Consider the following 18,584-nt stretch of genomic DNA (forward strand, 5'->3'; position numbering starts at 1 on the left):
TCGTGCACCTCGGTGCGCGATCCATATCGATGGCTGGAACACGTCAGGCTAGGCGAGACTACGGAGAAACAGCGAGTATAATTTAGGTCCCGGCAAGATCCCTATCCTCTTAAAACGTTTTGCCTGGGTAAGTTGCTTCCTGTTCCAGGCCAAGTGTCGCGGCATCGATCGCGATTCTGTGCAACGTTTCAACACCAGTCAATACTAGAAAGGGGTCTAACACGAGATACGCCTTTCCACGGCCAAGCGTCTGCAGCTCTCCGAGTTTCCATCACGAGAAATCCTTTTCGCGCTTCGCCAACTCCAAAGAACGATCTCGTGCTACTCCCCCTTGTTATCTTTTATTTTTTCCTTTTCTCCTTTCGTCTGTCCCTCGCTCTCGTTCCTCTCTCCTTGTCGGTTTATCGGAATCGTCGAACCAGCACGTTTCAACCCCTAGCCTTGGCGAACCGCATCCCAGCTGCTCAGAAAACCATTAGCTTTTCTTCTATTTCACGCGGCCATGTCGACCTAGTGGTTCCTATACAACGATAATAACAATAATAACGCGTTTAAACGAGGAAATCGCGTTAGACTCAGTCGCAGATGAATCTTTCGTGAAAGGGTCTGCCGTCTAATTGCCAATGCGGAAGCTGTGCCGCAACGCGGTCACAAAGGGTTGAAGCTGTGCCGTCGCATGGTATATTGCTCCTAATGAGCAATAAATTGCCCCGAACTTATTTTCCCATCGATGAAATTTTCTCCTTGTAGCTGTAACTAGTGACTATGTTCGAAAAATACGGGATTTACCGATTAGATGCTTTCGCTTTGACTTGTTCTCATGAGAATTACTCTGTCTGGATTGATAAAATATATGCCTAGTGTGGTGATCACCTTGGTTTCTCAAAAGCACCCGATTAGCTCTCTGCTTCCTCTGTACAGAAGTTTCCGACCTGTCAATGATATTCCAGCGTCTGAGGAATAGGCCTGTCAAAGAATAAATGTAAAATCTCACCGTTTTCTATGTTACTCCCAACCCCAGTTCACACATACCCGCACATCGTACCACCCTATACTACCCTCTACCACCCCATTCCATCCCAAACCATTTGATCGCACCTCACTCCTTCGTATCTCGCATCGCATCTGTCAGTCACTACACCAATCCATTTCATCTCTTCAACAACTTCCAACCCATCTTTCTCATCCCCACCCCCACTCAAAGAAGAGATACATTGCACCCACGAGTATAGTTACTGTACCCTTCATAAACTATATTTAAGAAAAGCGCAGTATAAATTAAGCGCCAAGAATTAGGAGTCAAGGGTCATTGATCTCGTTGTACTACGCCTGCCACTAAAATCTGTAAATTTTTGTGATTCATTGACTTATTGAACGTTTGTTACAAAAAAGGAACGAAGAAGGCACTAGTTGCTACCTAGGTGCTAGGTAGCTTTACTGAAGAATCATCTAATAGGCTTTTCCTTTCGTCCTTCCAAGCAACTACCCGACTATAGAGACGCTTGGGTAGCTACGAAAACATGAAGGATAAGCAGTAGGGAAACCTTAAAGTGGGGAGTACCACACAAGTGGTGGCTTCTAGTCGGATTTGGAAATTTGTTCCTAAGTTTGTGAGAAGTTCGAAGAAGGCCAACACCAATGGCGTATGGTATTTTCCTTCGCGAGGCATTTTGCCGGAAATCGTTGATCGTAGTTCCGACAGGGTAGTCGAATTTGAATACGTTACCCCGCATATTGATTGTCCATGTTGATTAATGAGACGTTCGCGGAGCATGCTTCACTGTAACTACAGTACTTGACAACCGAATGCAAATTGGGTTAACATGCCCTCGAAGATGGAGGATCGAGTAGAAGCATCTGACAACGTATAATGGATCCCATCGAACATGCCAGTCGAAATTCATAGATGGATCATTAGGATCCATCGCCAAGGTAGACCGCTATTCAGGAACCCAGGGGACTACTTTTGTCGGTTTGGGCTAAGTTTTGATTAGGTTTAGGTTAGGGTTTGGTTATTAGGGAAACGTGATTATATTAAGCGGAATGATTATTGTTCCAGCAGGTGGAAAAGCCGTGGATAATTAGCTCTTTAAAACGATTCGTTTATATTATCGATCACCGAGTTCCCTGGGGAATCTTCGTTAAACTAATTAATTATCCTCGATCCATGGAAAGGATATTCCGCGTCTGAAGATTTTTATGCATGATAAAGGCTGAAATATTTACCATGAATAGAGTTAATCTCGCTCGAGAGATGTGAAAACGCACGTCTTCGTTCCCTGGCTTGAATTATCCATGACCATTATTGCTTTAAATGGCACATTTTCAATTCAGAGGCATTGAGGCGAGTCCCTTCTCCGTGCACCTGCTGTGGTCGATACTTTCATTAAAGGAACACAAAAAGCAAGAATTGGGACACAGTTACAACCCTGGTTTCCATCATGGGCCTGTATAATAATTACACACGTGAACGACAAATTAGAAGTTCTATGCATAACGGTTCGCACGCGTACGGTTGAGTGTTCGAAAGTTTCATAGGTGCTGGCGGCCATCTTGAAGCGCGATAAATGTCCATCACGGTCAACTGGACGAAGATAATTGCGGCAACTATTTTCCAAGTACCCTCCAACAATGTCGAATTCGTTTTAACGTTGGCCTCCCTGACACCTTGGTTGGAGCTTCGTAAGTCATTGAATATTAATGTCCTAAGTGCTTGCGACCCAGGTCGTAAAACTTTAAAAGAGGAGAAAATGACCGTCGTCCTTTTTTTCGTGCTTTCACGGCGGACGTAATGATGACATTAATTAGGGATATATTCGTAACGAGGTGATTCGGTAAGTATGCAGGTGAGGCAGGTTATCAGCATTTACAGCAGTGAAGAGGTTAAGTGTAGGACCAAAAGTAATTATTTCACTTCAATTTTGGGAAACTGCAATTGTCTTGCCACGATAAGGCAGCTTGGGGATAGGAACTTCGCAAACAGCCTAAACAATCCTGAACACGTGAGATCTGTTCTAGAGATTTACACAATTTTGAGAATATACATAAATTCGGAATCAAGAAACGTGATATAAGAGGCGCAAGTTTTAGCAAACGAGGCTGCATTTCAAATTAATACAACGTGTATGTACGAGATCGACCAAGCCTCTGTATAAATAATGCTAGTTTCTCGCGACAGAGTATTCAACCAAATGAAGAGAACACGTATGTTGACTTATTGATAGTATAGAACGTGTATATCGTTGTATCGATGAAGGCTTGACGCAGATAACTCGATAGCGAATACAAAAGTGCAGGAAAATATACCGCTAGGACGAATCAGAGAAGTATTGTCGCCAGAGGAATATAAATTGAATCTTTGGGATTCCTGGACATTTAAATCTCTAGATCCCTCTCTCCCTGGGTTTTCCCGCAATCCTCTGGGATTTTTGGATTTATGCACGTCTATATCTCCGAATCGCTGAGTTCCTGGACTCCTGGTTATCTAGGCTTCTGGGTTTCTAGGTGCTTAAATGACTGGATTGGTTAGACTTGTGTACTTTTGAACTTTAATTATGAATTTCTGGACAACTGGGATAATAAGTTATGTACTTCTGGAATTCTAGAATCGTTGACAATTGAGCTTTTGAAATTTTAGGTTCCTTGACCTCAGAAAGGTTTTTCGGACTTCTAAAATCTTGGATTCCTTGACTTCTAGGATTGGTAGCCTCCGAACGTATAGAATCATGGATTCCTGGACTCCCAGACTTCTGAAATAATGGCCTTCTGGACTTCTGGACTATTGCATTCCTCGATTCATAGAATCTTGGACCCCTGGGCGCCTGAAATCTTGGACAAATGGACTCCTGATCTCCTGGACTTCTTAAATGTTGGTCTTCTGGAATTATGGACCCTTGGGTCTCTTTATTCTTAGGATCTTGGACTCCTGGGATCTTACAATCTTGGACCGATGTTCTTCTGGACTCCCAGACTACTGTAATGCTGGCCTCCTAGATTTCTGGGATTTTGGGCCTCTGAACTTTTAGAATCTTGTACTCCTGGAGATTCCAATGATTCCTTGAATTCTTACACCCCTAGACATTTGATACTTTAGCCTCCTGTACTCCTGGATTCCTGGATTTTTGGATCCCTGATTCTTAGAATCCTATACTCCTGGGATCATAGAATCCTTGACCGATGGACTCTTGGACTCCCAGAATTCTGAGATGCTGACCTCCGGGCATTTTGGACCCTTTGTCTCTGGACTCTTAGAAACATGGACTCCTGGAGGTTATAATACACCTCTAATCTCCTAGACCCTTAGACATTTACAATGTTGGCCTCTTGGACCCCTGGATTTCTGAACCCTTGGATCTCTGATTCTTAGAATCTTGTACTCCTGGGATCCTAGAATCTTGGACAGATAGACTTTTGGACTCCCAGACTTCTGAAATGTTGGCCATCTGGAATTCTGGAGCCTTGGGTCTCTGAACTCTTATAATCTTGGACTCCTGGAGATTCCAATGTGCCGCTGAACTAGATTCCTAGACATTTGATATGCTGGCCTCCTGGACTCCTGGATTTCTGGACTCTTGGGTCCCTGATTCTTAGAATCTTGGACTCCAGAAATCTTGCGTTCCTAAACTGGTACAAAGAACTTTCGAATCTTTAAGAAACTGTTACAACTGTGGGCGCTTGGACTCATCAAATATCGGACTTTCAAACACTTAAGGCACGCCTAGATCCTTAAAGGCTTGGATTCTAAGATTCTTATACATATACATGTTATCAAAACGTTCTCTGTCGCAATACCCAGAGCAATTATTGCTAATTGAACAGATCAATGCTCCTTGTAGTAGTATGTCAAATAGGACGTTTACGATATTATTAGCCCACACTTTTAGTATTCCCTTTATCAGGTCAATGTCTCTGGAAATATTCCTGTCGGATCCTATATATTCAATAGCGACTCCAACGGAACCCACGTTCCCAATATCGCTTCTGTTGAGTCCAGTGCGGTCCATATTGTCTTTATTAGGTCACACATGTATCAGGTCACTTCAGAGGGACCATATGTGCCTCCTATTATGGGTTCGGTTAGGTTTACCACGCTAGACGAATGGCAATATGCACTTGGCGTAAAAATCTGTCATGCATGACCCACATAAGAAACACCTTGCTCAAGTACATGAGTAGATCCCAATATGCAAGTACCAAGGAATTCCAATTCTCGTCTATTAATAACGAGATTTGACACTTTACTTACGATACATGTACCTATATATATATATATATTTTATACATTTATCCATCTATCAACTCCCCCTTTTTCTCAGTTATATACCATAACCCTCGCATCGCAACTCATCGCACGATTTATTTTCCACTGACCACCAGATGAGGATAGAAAGCATTGCTAGGATTCGATGTATTCTTCATGGTCTTATATCGCGCGCCTTTTGATATTTAATTGATAAAATGTTCACTTCCATCGGACAACCCCTGAATATCTGGACCCTTGGATCTCTGATTCTTAGAATCTTATACTCCCGGGATCTTAGAATCTTTGACCGATGGACTTTTGGACTCCCAGAATTCTGAAATGTTGACCTCCGGGAATTTTGGACCCTGTGTCTCTGGACTCTTAGAAACATGGACTCCTGGAGGTTACAATACACCTCTAATCTCCTAGACCCTTAGACATTTACAATGTTGGCCTCTTGGACCCCTGGATTTCTGAACCCTTGGATCTCTGATTCTTAGAATCTTGTACTCCTGGGATCCTAGAATCTTGGACAGATAGACTTTTGGACTCCCAGACTTCTGAAATGTTGGCCATCTGGAATTCTGGAGCCTTGGGTCTCTGAACTCTTATAATCTTGGACTCCTGGAGATTCCAATGTGCCGCTGAACTAGATTCCTAGACATTTGATATGCTGGCCTCCTGGACTCCTGGATTTCTGGACTCTTGGGTCCCTGATTCTTAGAATCTTGGACTCCAGAAATCTTGCGTTCCTAAACTGGTACAAAGAACTTTCGAATCTTTAAGAAACTGTTACAACTGTGGGCGCTTGGACTCATCAAATATCGGACTTTCAAACACTTAAGGCACGCCTAGATCCTTAAAGGCTTGGATTCTAAGATTCTTATACATATACATGTTATCAAAACGTTCTCTGTCGCAATACCCAGAGCAATTATTGCTAATTGAACAGATCAATGCTCCTTGTAGTAGTATGTCAAATAGGACGTTTACGATATTATTAGCCCACACTTTTAGTATTCCCTTTATCAGGTCAATGTCTCTGGAAATATTCCTGTCGGATCCTATATATTCAATAGCGACTCCAACGGAACCCACGTTCCCAATATCGCTTCTGTTGAGTCCAGTGCGGTCCATATTGTCTTTATTAGGTCACACATGTATCAGGTCACTTCAGAGGGACCATATGTGCCTCCTATTATGGGTTCGGTTAGGTTTACCACGCTAGACGAATGGCAATATGCACTTGGCGTAAAAATCTGTCATGCATGACCCACATAAGAAACACCTTGCTCAAGTACATGAGTAGATCCCAATATGCAAGTACCAAGGAATTCCAATTCTCGTCTATTAATAACGAGATTTGACACTTTACTTACGATACATGTACCTATATATATATATATATTTTATACATTTATCCATCTATCAACTCCCCCTTTTTCTCAGTTATATACCATAACCCTCGCATCGCAACTCATCGCACGATTTATTTTCCACTGACCACCAGATGAGGATAGAAAGCATTGCTAGGATTCGATGTATTCTTCATGGTCTTATATCGCGCGCCTTTTGATATTTAATTGATAAAATGTTCACTTCCATCGGACATCCATGGATACACGGATCTCATCCTCGACATGGAGCATCCTGGAGACCAGCTAGACACACGGTATGTGCTTTAAAAACGAAACTACTAAATCTGATCCTCAAACATACTAAACCGTTCAAATACGAAAGAAGTAATTAGACATGCCACTGTCTGAATTTCTTCTAAAGATAACTGACATGGACTCTCTGCTACGTACGTGAAACACTGGCCACATTTTCATCGCGGATACGATCTCTGTGGACACGAATGAAATTTCGTTCGATCGCGCCATCCAGGTTATTCATTAATCTTTCTCATTAGAAATCGCGGTACATCGGCGCGAAAACTTAGGCACACTGGATAGTTTGTTGCACACCTCGCGACAGCGATCTCGTTAGAACTGCATCATCAAGATAACGCTGCGTGCGTGACTGGCATAGTTACCCGGTGTTCTCGTGGTATCGCGAATTTGCATTTGCACGGGTAATTACGGGACCAGGTAGCTACGCTTCGAATTCTCGCGACGGCGAGATTGAGATTCGTTGTTCGTGCACATGGCGTGTACAACTAGGATGCATGCAACGCACGTCTGAGACCTGGTGCACGTGAATGACACGAGTCAACCCCACACGCGCTTTCCTGTAATTAAATAAAAACTATTTCTTTAAACTGGAATAACGAACCGTGGTACGATCTCATTCATACACATCATAGAATTAATTCTCTAAACTCCGAATCGGTAGTTATGAAATGACGTGTATTTGACGTATTCGTAGATACATATACATATATACATATATATATATATATACGTGGAAATTTCTTTTATGAAAGTGTGAATGCAGTTATAGTTTATAAAAAATGTACACATTGTAAAATTAATTATTAATAACAAATTGTTCACAACAAATTTATGAAAGAATGAAAAAATTAATAGATTATTGGCTATTACTTGTACTTAAAAGATAATTCTGTAGAAATGTACTTACAATTTGTAATAAGTCCATAAGTTATTAGACTGATTGTTAACAACAAATAAATATTACTAATAATAAATTGTTTCACGGTATAAGGTAATAACACAAGAAAAAACTAATGAATTACTGATTATTACTTGAACTTATACCGTATTTGTGATAAAATGTATCAACAATTTGCAGAAAGTTAAAAAATTACTGCAATGATTGTTAATAATAAATTAATACTGTTATTAGCAAATAGTTGACGACGTGTATTTATAATCAAAGTAAAAAGAACTAATAAATTATTGGTTGCTACAGCGGAAATACAACAATTAATGAAATCGGTAAATATAAAAAATTTGCAATCGGGGTGAGGAGCTTGCCCGATCGGAGGCTATGTAAAGGGCGACACGACGCAGCAGAACTCATGTCGGTTCGACTTCGGAAGTGTAATATCTAAATTTTTTCGTGCACGAGGGTGGGAGATCGAAAGTGAGGTTGGGACTAACCGCCCCACCCTTACCCAATCCCATTAAACAATTTATTAATCATTTTCTTCTTGTTTTCAGGTATTAATTATTCCTTTTATCAGGATTTAATTATATTTTCTTTCTTCAGGTGTCAATTATTTTTTTTATTCCAGATGTTATTCTTTCGATTCGATTTATCTTTATTCGAAAATTCGAATAGTTGGTATACCATTCTAGTGTCTCATCATTGGGTTGCTTATGTCTCATCGTTGGGTTGTTCGCTCCATTCATTTAATATTTATGGTTTATATTCACTTTATTTCTTGATATTTATTCATAATTGTTTTATTGTGTTGTACTAATCTTTTACGAATCTGTCTCTTTTTAGCTTTTCAGGTTCTTCAAGACATCGTTGGACGACGCGGGATGCGTGCGATTATTAGATCCAAATAGATTTAAATACCTATAAGCCAGATTTTAAGTTTTTCAAGATTTCATCGTTGGAAGACATCGTTGGACGGCGAGGGATGCGTGCTATTAGACATAAATAGTTGTAAGCAGTTATAAGATAGATCTCTAGACTAAGTATCATGTGCGCGCTATCCGTTCAAAGGTAAGCCACCTAACTTGGAGCGAATATACACGTTCCCTTATTCCTCTTGTTATCAAATAGAACATAATTGTTCTCGCGATAATCGCGATCGATCTTAAGTACCGACTAGCCTACGCGACGTACTTCCCGCGTACTCAACAGATCCACGCCGTGTAAGTCATTCTCACGGCTCGTCTCAGACACTCATTCTGCCACTGTCAACCTCGTCATGCATCGGGATCTCTGGTGGCCCTCGGGCTGGTGAGGCATCTGGAGCAACACGAGAGACCGTCAACCTTAGTCGTCTTGGGAGAAAATCTGCGCACACAACCGGGGTATGGGCACTGTAGTCGGAATCATTGCAAGAGCGTGCCTGCCTGCCCCTCTATCACTTGGTTGCCATGTCGTTATGTTTGCATAGGGCCGGGGTATGGGGCATGCGCGTGATTCCGATTGTTAGGCCTCACATAGGACCCTCGGATTTACTCTGGGTGTTTCACTGGTTCGTTGGCTGCCTTAGGCCATCGAGTAAGCCATGGCGAGGTCGGCGGTGGCAGGGTGAGCAAGGCACGATCGGGAGGGTGCTGAGGTCGGAGTTGTCTTGTACACGGGAGTGCATCGTGTAGGCTAGTCGGTCTTTCGAATTATCGCGTCTCTATTGTAATACACGATATTTAATAAAGTGTCAGTAACTTCACTTTAACTCCTTTCGCTCCAAGTTAGATTAGGCTACATTTGATACGAATAGCGCCAGCAGGCCCGCTCCACTAGGGCGCATGTCGGGTCTCGATGCGTAGCCACCTCCTCGTGGTGAGACCTGGTAATTGGTATCCTTTTCCAAAGATTTCTCTTTGAAAACGGTGCGAAGTTAAGAGCTGCGCACAAAGTTTAAAATATTTGCTATATCTTGTCAAATTTCAATAATTTTTTTAACATTTGAACATTTCTGAGGCTCAGAAAGTTATGTCCATAGAATTCTTGGAAGTGACGTCAGTTCTTGGAATCGGTAGGCGATAGACCTCCATTCTTTATGTATTCCTAATACAAAGCCGCAAAATCGGCTGAGAATTTCTCGTCGAGCCTGTCAGTGTTGTGTCCACAGAATTCTTGGTAATGACGTCAGTTCTTGGAATTGTCTCGACGAGCCACCTACTTTCATGTTGTATATTCCTAATACAAAGTCTCAAAATCGGCCGAAAATTTCTCGCTGAGGCTGAGAAACATTCGTTCACTGAATTCATGAAAATGGCGTTATTCAAATACATGAAAATGTATAAATAGTAAAAAATAGACAGTTATTATTAATATCAAATTAATATCGTGAATAATAAATTGTTCACAGCGAGAATATGCAACAAAAGTAAAAAGTTAATGAAATGTTGGTCATTACTTGAATCTATAAAGTACTAATGTTAAAATGCACCCACAATTTGCAAAAGGATTATAAATTATTACACTTACTGCTAATAAGAAATTGCTCACAACGTAAATTTATAATACAAGTGCAAAAAATTACTAGATTATTGACTATTACCATTACATATAGCACATAGGTGTTGAAATGTCTATAATTTGCAATCTATAATTTGCAGAAAGTCGATAAATGGTTACACTGGTTGCTAATAACAAATTAATAATGCTGGTAGCAAATGCTCTGTAACATATATTAAGGATAAAAGTTAAAAATATTAATAAATTATCGATTATTACTTGACAAATATCATGCTAATGCTAAAATGTGCCTATAATTTGGGATAGGTTTATAAATTAATACACTTATTGTTAACAACAAATTGTTCACATCGTAAATATACAATACAAGCGGAAAAATTACTAAATTATAGGCTATTACTGGTATATATAATGTATTTGTGCAAAATTTGCATAAAGTTGACAAACTGCTACACTTATTGTTAATAACAGATACAAATAGTTAATGACAAATATTTTGCAACGTATATTAACGATAAAAGTCAAAAAAGTTAATAAATTGTTAGCTACTACTTAAACAAACAACGTACTTGTGTTAAAATGTATCCATAACTTACAAAAAGTTAATAAATCATTAAATTTATTGCTAATAACAAATTAAAATTGTTGATAACAAATAGTTTGAAAAGTATATTAATGATAAAAGTCAAAAAAGTTAATAAATTATTAGTTATTACAGTGGAAAAGTAACTTTTAAAGGAATCGGTAAAGTTCGGAAATTTTCGCCGATCTTCGGCCGGCCGCCGCTATATAAGGGGCCCGCGTGCAGGCTCGAGCACGGCTTAAGCCAGTTGTCGTTTCGACTTCGGAAGGTCCGCGTTAATGTTCTTTTTTTCTGTTTCAGGTTTTAATTATCATTCAGATTCTATTTCTTTTATTCCAGATTTCATTGTATGTGCATTCGTGTATTTTGTACAATATGCGAATGCTTCGTCGTTGGTTTAGTTGTATATCATCGTTGGCTAGATCAATGGCTATTCAATGGCCATTGTCCACTCTCTTAAATAATTTAACAATAATTTCTTCTTGCAGATTTTATTTTTTTCATTCTATGTGTCTTTGTTTCAGCATTCGAGTATTTCGTATAATATTCGAATGCTTCGTCGTTGGTTTACTTATGTCTCATCGTTGGCTAAATCTTTCCTTTCACAAATTTTACGACTTCCGTTCGATTTGTTTTCGTTAGAGCGTTCGAGTATTTCGTATAATACTCGAGCGCTTCCTCGTTGGTATGTTTATATCTCACCGTTGGAATGTTTCTGTCTTGTAGTTATGTTGCTCAGGTCTCGTCGTTGGCTTGCTCGTTCCATTTGGTTATTATCCTTGATGGTTTCCTCGTACTAATCCCTTTCCTTTCAGCTACATATTAACAATAATATATTCTGTTTTAGCTTTTAGGTTTCTCAAGATTCTGTTTGCGACACATCAATGAACGATGCGTGCGTTTACTTTTAAGTAATCATAAGATAGATCCATAGACTAAGTATCATGTGCGCGCTGTCTGTACAAAGGTAAGCTACCTAACTTGAAGCGAAGATATATATTTTCTCTTATCCCTCTCGTTTACTAAACAGAACATAATTGTTCTCGCGATAGTCGTGATTGTTCTTAAGTACCGACTAGCCTACGCGACGTGTTCTCGTGTACTCGATAAGTACATGCTTCGTAAGACATCCCCACGACTCGTCTCCGACACTCATTTCCAGTCACTGTCAATCTCGTCATGCATCGGGTTCCAGGGTGACCCCCTCGGATCAGTGCGTCTTCTGACCTCGACGGGGCGGTCCGCTGCCTAAGTCGTACGCGACTGGGGCTCGGGCACATGCTGGCTGACGGACTAGTACCATCTACGGTTAGACCACAGGGATGATTAAGTTCTACCCCGTGTGGCTGGGATGCGAAGTGTCTGTCTTGGCCGGCAACCGCCCAGCAGGGCCCTCGCGTTGACACTAGAAGTTTCATTGGTTCAGGGACTATCCTTGGTCCACGTGTAAGTCTTGGCGAGTGCGACAGTGACTGGAATTGAGCTAGGCCCGATCGGGAGGGTGCCGAGGTATGAAGTTATCTCTGTACACGGGAGTACATCGCCTAGGCTAGTCGGTCTTTCGAATAATCGCGAACTCGTTCGGGCGCGTCGCGATTTTCTATTAGCTTGCGTGTTTGATATTTCATTCCCTATTTTTATGGGAACTTGAAAATATCTTAGCGTTGCGACAGTAGAGTTTTAGTATACCGAATCGGGGTACCCTTTGTGAGACACGATATATAGTAAAGTGTCAGTAGGTTCACTTTAACTTGTTTCGCTCCAAGTTAGATTAGGTTACTTTTGATACAGGTAGCGCCAGTAGGATGCGCCACTAGGGCGCATGTCGGGTCTCGATGCGTAGCCACCTCCACGTGGTGAGACCTGGTAATTGGTATTATTTCCCAAAAAGGAATCGTTGGAAAGTAATTCCAAGCTAAGAGCTACGCACCAAAATTGAAATATTAGTTATTCCCTAATTGTGAGTTAGTTATACGAATATTGCGTGTAAAGTGCGCCCCGCGGTTTATTGTTAAACTTTCATGTTCAGCTGTAGTTATTCAGAAACGGAAATAATTATAATTATACTCACTGATAAATTCGAGATAGTCTATCCTAACTTTTAAGATGGAACCGAAGCTCCCAACGTTCTCACTTTTTATTTAATACGTCATTTCATCTAAAAATTGTGCATTTTTCGAAAAACTCGCAATTTTCGGGAACTGAAAGTGATGGGACAATTTCCTTAACGGATTGGATGTATAGATTGATATTCGTGTTGTACAATGTAATTAAGTGTTCAGCTGAGCACTTGAAAGATATCGATCGATGATCAATGATCCGCGATCTGCGTGCAAATATAATTTCGAGCAACGTGTCGAGTTATCCCCGAGGAACCTGAAACGTTGCTTAAACATTTGCACGACACTTTCATCGTACGCATTGTTGCCTCGCAATGCTGCGATCCATAGAAATTTGTTTCGATATTACATACATCTACGACTGCAAAAATGCAGTTGTGGTATAACCTTGTGACGGTTATTCGACGATTTTATAACTAGGGAATGTCAAATTAATTCGACCACGGTTCAACATTCCTGGCCTGCAAACACGTGAAATTTGCGTACGTTCCCTGAGGATTAAGCGAGGAAGCGACTTCGATCATGCTATATACCCGTGAGGCAGGGTATAAATGTGCTGTCTAATGGAATGGAGCGTGAAGTAGGAGAAAATGAGAGTGGTTATTGGCGAATGAAAATTTCCGGATTACAGCTTTATCTTGGAAATTAAATGTGCAAGTGTTAATGTTGTTCACCATTTCATCAGACTTGTATTATTTAACGATATAAATGAATACGAGCAAAGATTATATATACTTTAATATATATACTTTAATTTAACATTATTTCTCCACTCGCACTCCTTTTACACAATTCTGATTAAATTTTTTAATTCGTTATCTCGCCAATTCTTATTGTCACGTATTATCAAATTATTGGTAAACTGAATTTTCTTAAAGTGCTATAAATACGAGACTTTAAATATATTGTGTGTCCTCCAACCTTCTACACAAACTTTGCCAGTGTGCTTTATGGATATAAATAGGACTAAAATGTCAGGTGATAAAAAGTCCATAAAAGTTTCATTAAGAAGTTGCAACTAACTTGACATTTGAGTTTATCTCAGAAAGGGAAGGGTGAGGCTCATCGTATCGCTTAAGCCTTTTGTTCCAATAACTAACTTACATCCAAGATTATAATATTTCAGCACAGCGGTTTAAAAATATTTATAAACCACTCTTATTGATTCATTCTACGATAAATCTCATTATACCGAATGGAAGGATTCCTTATAATAATCAGTAACTTTTACAGGAAGTTTAAATGGTTATTTCTATTATAATCGAGAGACACAAGGGTTCATATACGTGGCAATGATTATGAAAGTGGTCTCATTGTATATCATACGTTTGAAGAGAATTAATTACGTCAAAGTTACAAATATAATCTGGAAAATAATTGTTTCGCTGCAACGTAAATGAATGTTCCATCATTTAATTTACGTAGCGAGGTGTATGAGCCATACAAATGGAATATCATTTACACGTATACTCATTACAACTATAAAAAGCAAAAAGTTATTAGTTACACAGAGATTACATACAAAGGAAGGAAGAAACAATAGAGGCAAGCGTTGGAACCGGGACACAAAGGACAAAACGCACTCATTCACGCACACCTGGCGCCACCTATTATTACCGGTCAATAACTAATGTAGGATTGCGGCGGAACATTTAATTTCTCAGCAGAATGCAGCACTGTTAAACATGACCGCGGTAATTTCGGTCAAAAATGGCGTATAGTTACTAACAAATATATATTTGTACGTACAATCACGTGCGGATCGCCATTGCGAGAGGAGTAAATGTAAAAATTAAAAAGTAAAAGTAAAACCGATTATTACAGATACAATATAGACACTTTAGTTAGTATATTCTTAAATTTCATTTTAATTTTCGGAATTGCTTTTAAATCTTCCATTTAGAATCATCACTTTCATAATTACCAGCACCTATATTTCAACGCGCAACGACCAAACTTCGTCACGCAGTTGTCAATTCCCAACGAAAGCGACATTGTCAACGCCATCAGCATCGAGATCATCGTTTCCAATTTCCTTGCCGTGCAGCACATGTCACGTGATCGTTCCGCAGGAGCGTACCATGACGCGTTTAATTCCCGGGGAGCAGAAACCGTCGTATTTGTTCGAAGCGACGCATCGATCTCTTGCTGGAAGACGCGCGAAAACGAGCGGAACGGATAAAAGAGGATTACAAATTGCGCACCCCTGTTACCAAGATGGAACGCCTTTGAATATTTTATACTCGCTGGGCTACATATCGATTGGTTTTCGCGCCATTCCACGGTCATTCAATTAAAAACTCGGTCAAGCCTGTATTAACGAGTGGCGCATTATCAGCGGCCGTGTGAAAGAGTAAAGCGGCCGAAGACGCTTAAAAGAGAATCGCGGGTTACAGAGAAGCTCAACGAAATTAGTCCTGGATCCCCTCAATGAATAGATACGTCCCAACGCTCTTTCTATTCATCGAGTTCCAATTTTTCTTTCCGACTTCGCCCAGTTCCCCTTCCTCTGGCATCACCTTCTCTCTTTTTGCTCCCGCTACTCTATTAAAAAGTTGCCGCGGCGTCCAACGACGGTATCATTCCGAAAAAGGATCGTTCGGCGCCAAGTATACTGCACAGTGCACGCAAATTGCCGTCTATTCATCGTAACCGTCGGAAAAAATGAAAATGTCCCAGTAGACGCGATCGTGGAACGTTCTTATAAGGGGCATCGATTTCGTTTTACGACCGGCTTCGTCAGCCCATAACTAACCGTTGCAAACTGCCCTCTCCGAAGAAATTCCCGCGAAATTGATGCCCATATCAATCTTATTCGCGACACCGAGCGATAACAAAGATGGCTGCACGGATTTCTTTCGGGGAGATGTCGCAAGGCGCCATGACACGCGACAGGCAGCGCCGCGCAACGACACGTTATTAAACCCAGTAACGTTTCGATACTATTGTACATTTGTATGTACAGTTCGACGAACTAAACGCAACTTTTTGAAATTTAATGATCCTTGAGTTACTGACGAGATGTGTCTTGAAATATTCTTTCGACCACTATATTTGAGGGCTGTTTTCATACTTTTAGTAAGGACAATGATCGATAAAAGAGAGATATGTGTGAAATATTCTTTTCAGAACTATTTCTCATACAAACTTTATCAAATTCTCGCGAGATTGGTCTGTATGAAAGATCCAAAGGAAAGCATTTCATTTCCTATTTTGTGTCAAATTAATTTACATTATACTGATGCAATATTTTCTTTTATAAATTACATTCTACAAACATAAACTTTACACCTTGGAAATGCGAAATAATGTTGTATTTACTCGTGCAATTTTTTCACCGAATGGTGCAAACGTATGAGAGAGGTTAAGGAGCATGGTTTCTGGAATGGACACGAGAGGCAGTGCGATCGCTGCGAAGCGATTCACTTGACGCCATGTTGAACGGTTAACCTATGTTCCGTCGAAATCCTCGTGAGTTTTCGATGTACTAGAGTAATCAATGCGCCGTGTAACGTGAGTTCTCGACGTGCAAAGCACGAGCAACGGCAGGAGCAATCCGGATGTCTTGCTGCTTTCGTACGTGGAACACGAAGCCCGTGAAGTATCGCGTAAGTTTTCGACTCTAGAGATTCGAGGGAAGATTTGCTGGGTAGGGCTTCAGGAAACGGCGTAGCGCCAATAGTCATCGTCGAGGTACTTGGTCTGAGCTAAGATAATGCCTGGAACGATGACAAAGGGAACGTGCATGGCGCGCTGGAATTACAGGTTAATTAATGAAGGAACCATAGCAGGTGATGTATGAGGTATTTTTCATGTTGCAAGCTTGTCAGACTTGTAGAGCTCTGCACGATTAATGCAAATGACTAACAAAGCTTCAAAATTGTGAGTTTTGAATGCTTGTCTATGAATGATTTGTCATGTAGGCTTAGTCAGGAAAGTTTAGTCATTGGATTGGGTATCGTGGTGATATGGCGATTTTACTGCTTTGTTCTCGCACTTACGTACGTTTTAAGAGTACTTACTGTTGTTTCTTCTAACGATATTAATTGCTAATCAGATTGAATGTAGCGTGTGATTATTTGTTACGAAGAATTTCATTAATATTTGACAAAATTGTCACTGGTGGTGCTCATAACTAATGTTTTTGAAATTCATAAAACTTAAACCTATAGGTTGTATATAGTTAGGTGAAGTATATTTTTCCCATAATTCTCTACAGAAGCAAACAAAAACGCGCATCTCGTTAGTCGAAATTCCACAGGGATTTCATAGAGAATAAATGAAGAGCTCGTTAAAAAATGATAAAAAATCTGTTTTCCAAGAACATAAAAAAAACAAATTCAGTTGGAGTATAAATTTACTAATTAAAAGATACATTTCTTCTTCATTAACCTCTGTGTTTAATTAACCTCAAAAACACGAGGAAACAGCAACAAATTTTATTTATATCAAGTGCAAATGCAAATGTTAAATCAACCAACACTGCGTCCATGCACACGTCCTGTTAGCAATAACATCTTACCATAGTGAAGATTTATCGTCTCGTAAATTTCCTCCAGTAAGCTACAGTTTTCCTCGTAGAAGTTGCACAGCATCGCCTTACTGAAATATCGAGCAAAACAGTTTGCGGTTACGAGGCAGGGACTTCAATTAGAACTTTCGCCGCGCATCTTCAGCCGACGTACTGATCTCGAGTGTTCCCCTGAAGTCCGCGACGACGCCACGCGGCACGAGACGGAACTATGAGGACGAGCGCGGAAACAAAGAGATTGTCCAGACAATCGGACGCGAGCCATTGGCTTTCGATGAAATTCGATTTACACGGATCAGTCGTTCGTTGAACGATGCCTCTCGTTTTAATCGACGATCTTGTTACTCGTGAACACTCGATTGTTGGTACGACGAGTGAGAAAAATTCCAGCTTTCATTTATTAAATACTCCTTGACATTTATAGGAGTAAATAGCGAAACGAAACGTAATTTAGGTTTACCAAAATTTTGGGTCTCTTTAATATTTCACGAAGTAAGGAAAGTAATGGCTTTCCGGGATTGAAACCAAATTTACATGAATTGAAACACATCCATTTTTGTATCGAATCATTTATGATGATACTTAGATCCATGTTATTTCTGTGCTATTCATCACTGACTACTTTTATTGTTCAATGTCTTATTTTCTTGTTTATTTGTTTAAGAACGTATTCAATTGTTTATATTAGCTACGTTGAGCAATTGAGGTATATATGTGTCAGATTGAAATATTTGAAAGGATATAGAACATGCAGTAAGGAAAAAGCCCGAAGATTGTAGGAGTAAAATTAGAAAATACCTCAATTATTTTCAAGTCATTAGAGATATGTTTCATGATGGCGCTAGTGAGTTCAGTGGATAATTCTCTTAACACTGAAGATGAATCAACGTACCACTGAAATTTCTTACTTTACAATCGAACAATACTCCATGTTTGCAATAAATGTATTGTAAATACTATACACATCGTTGAATTTTTTTCAAATTCTATTTTTTAATTTTGAAAGTTTTCATACCATGTTTGTTTCAAATATTTATTCAA

At 39.9% G+C, this 18,584-nt stretch overlaps 1 protein-coding gene across 1 annotated transcript in view; it reads right to left on the reverse strand.

Annotated features, from left to right (window-relative positions):
- Gycalpha99B (guanylate cyclase 1 soluble subunit alpha 2) overlaps positions 1–18,584 on the reverse strand; it is a 68,616-nt gene that overhangs the window by 11,981 nt on the left and 38,051 nt on the right. Inside the window, exon 3 of the mRNA XM_017910612.1 lies at positions 17,535–17,634. Coding sequence (XP_017766101.1) covers positions 17,535–17,634 — 100 coding nt within the window. The remainder of the gene's footprint in view (positions 1–17,534; positions 17,635–18,584) is intronic.

This window comes from Eufriesea mexicana, unplaced genomic scaffold (genome assembly GCF_001483705.2).
Source record: "Eufriesea mexicana isolate 0111107269 unplaced genomic scaffold, ASM148370v2 scaffold76, whole genome shotgun sequence".
Classification (NCBI taxonomy): domain Eukaryota; kingdom Metazoa; phylum Arthropoda; class Insecta; order Hymenoptera; family Apidae; genus Eufriesea; species Eufriesea mexicana.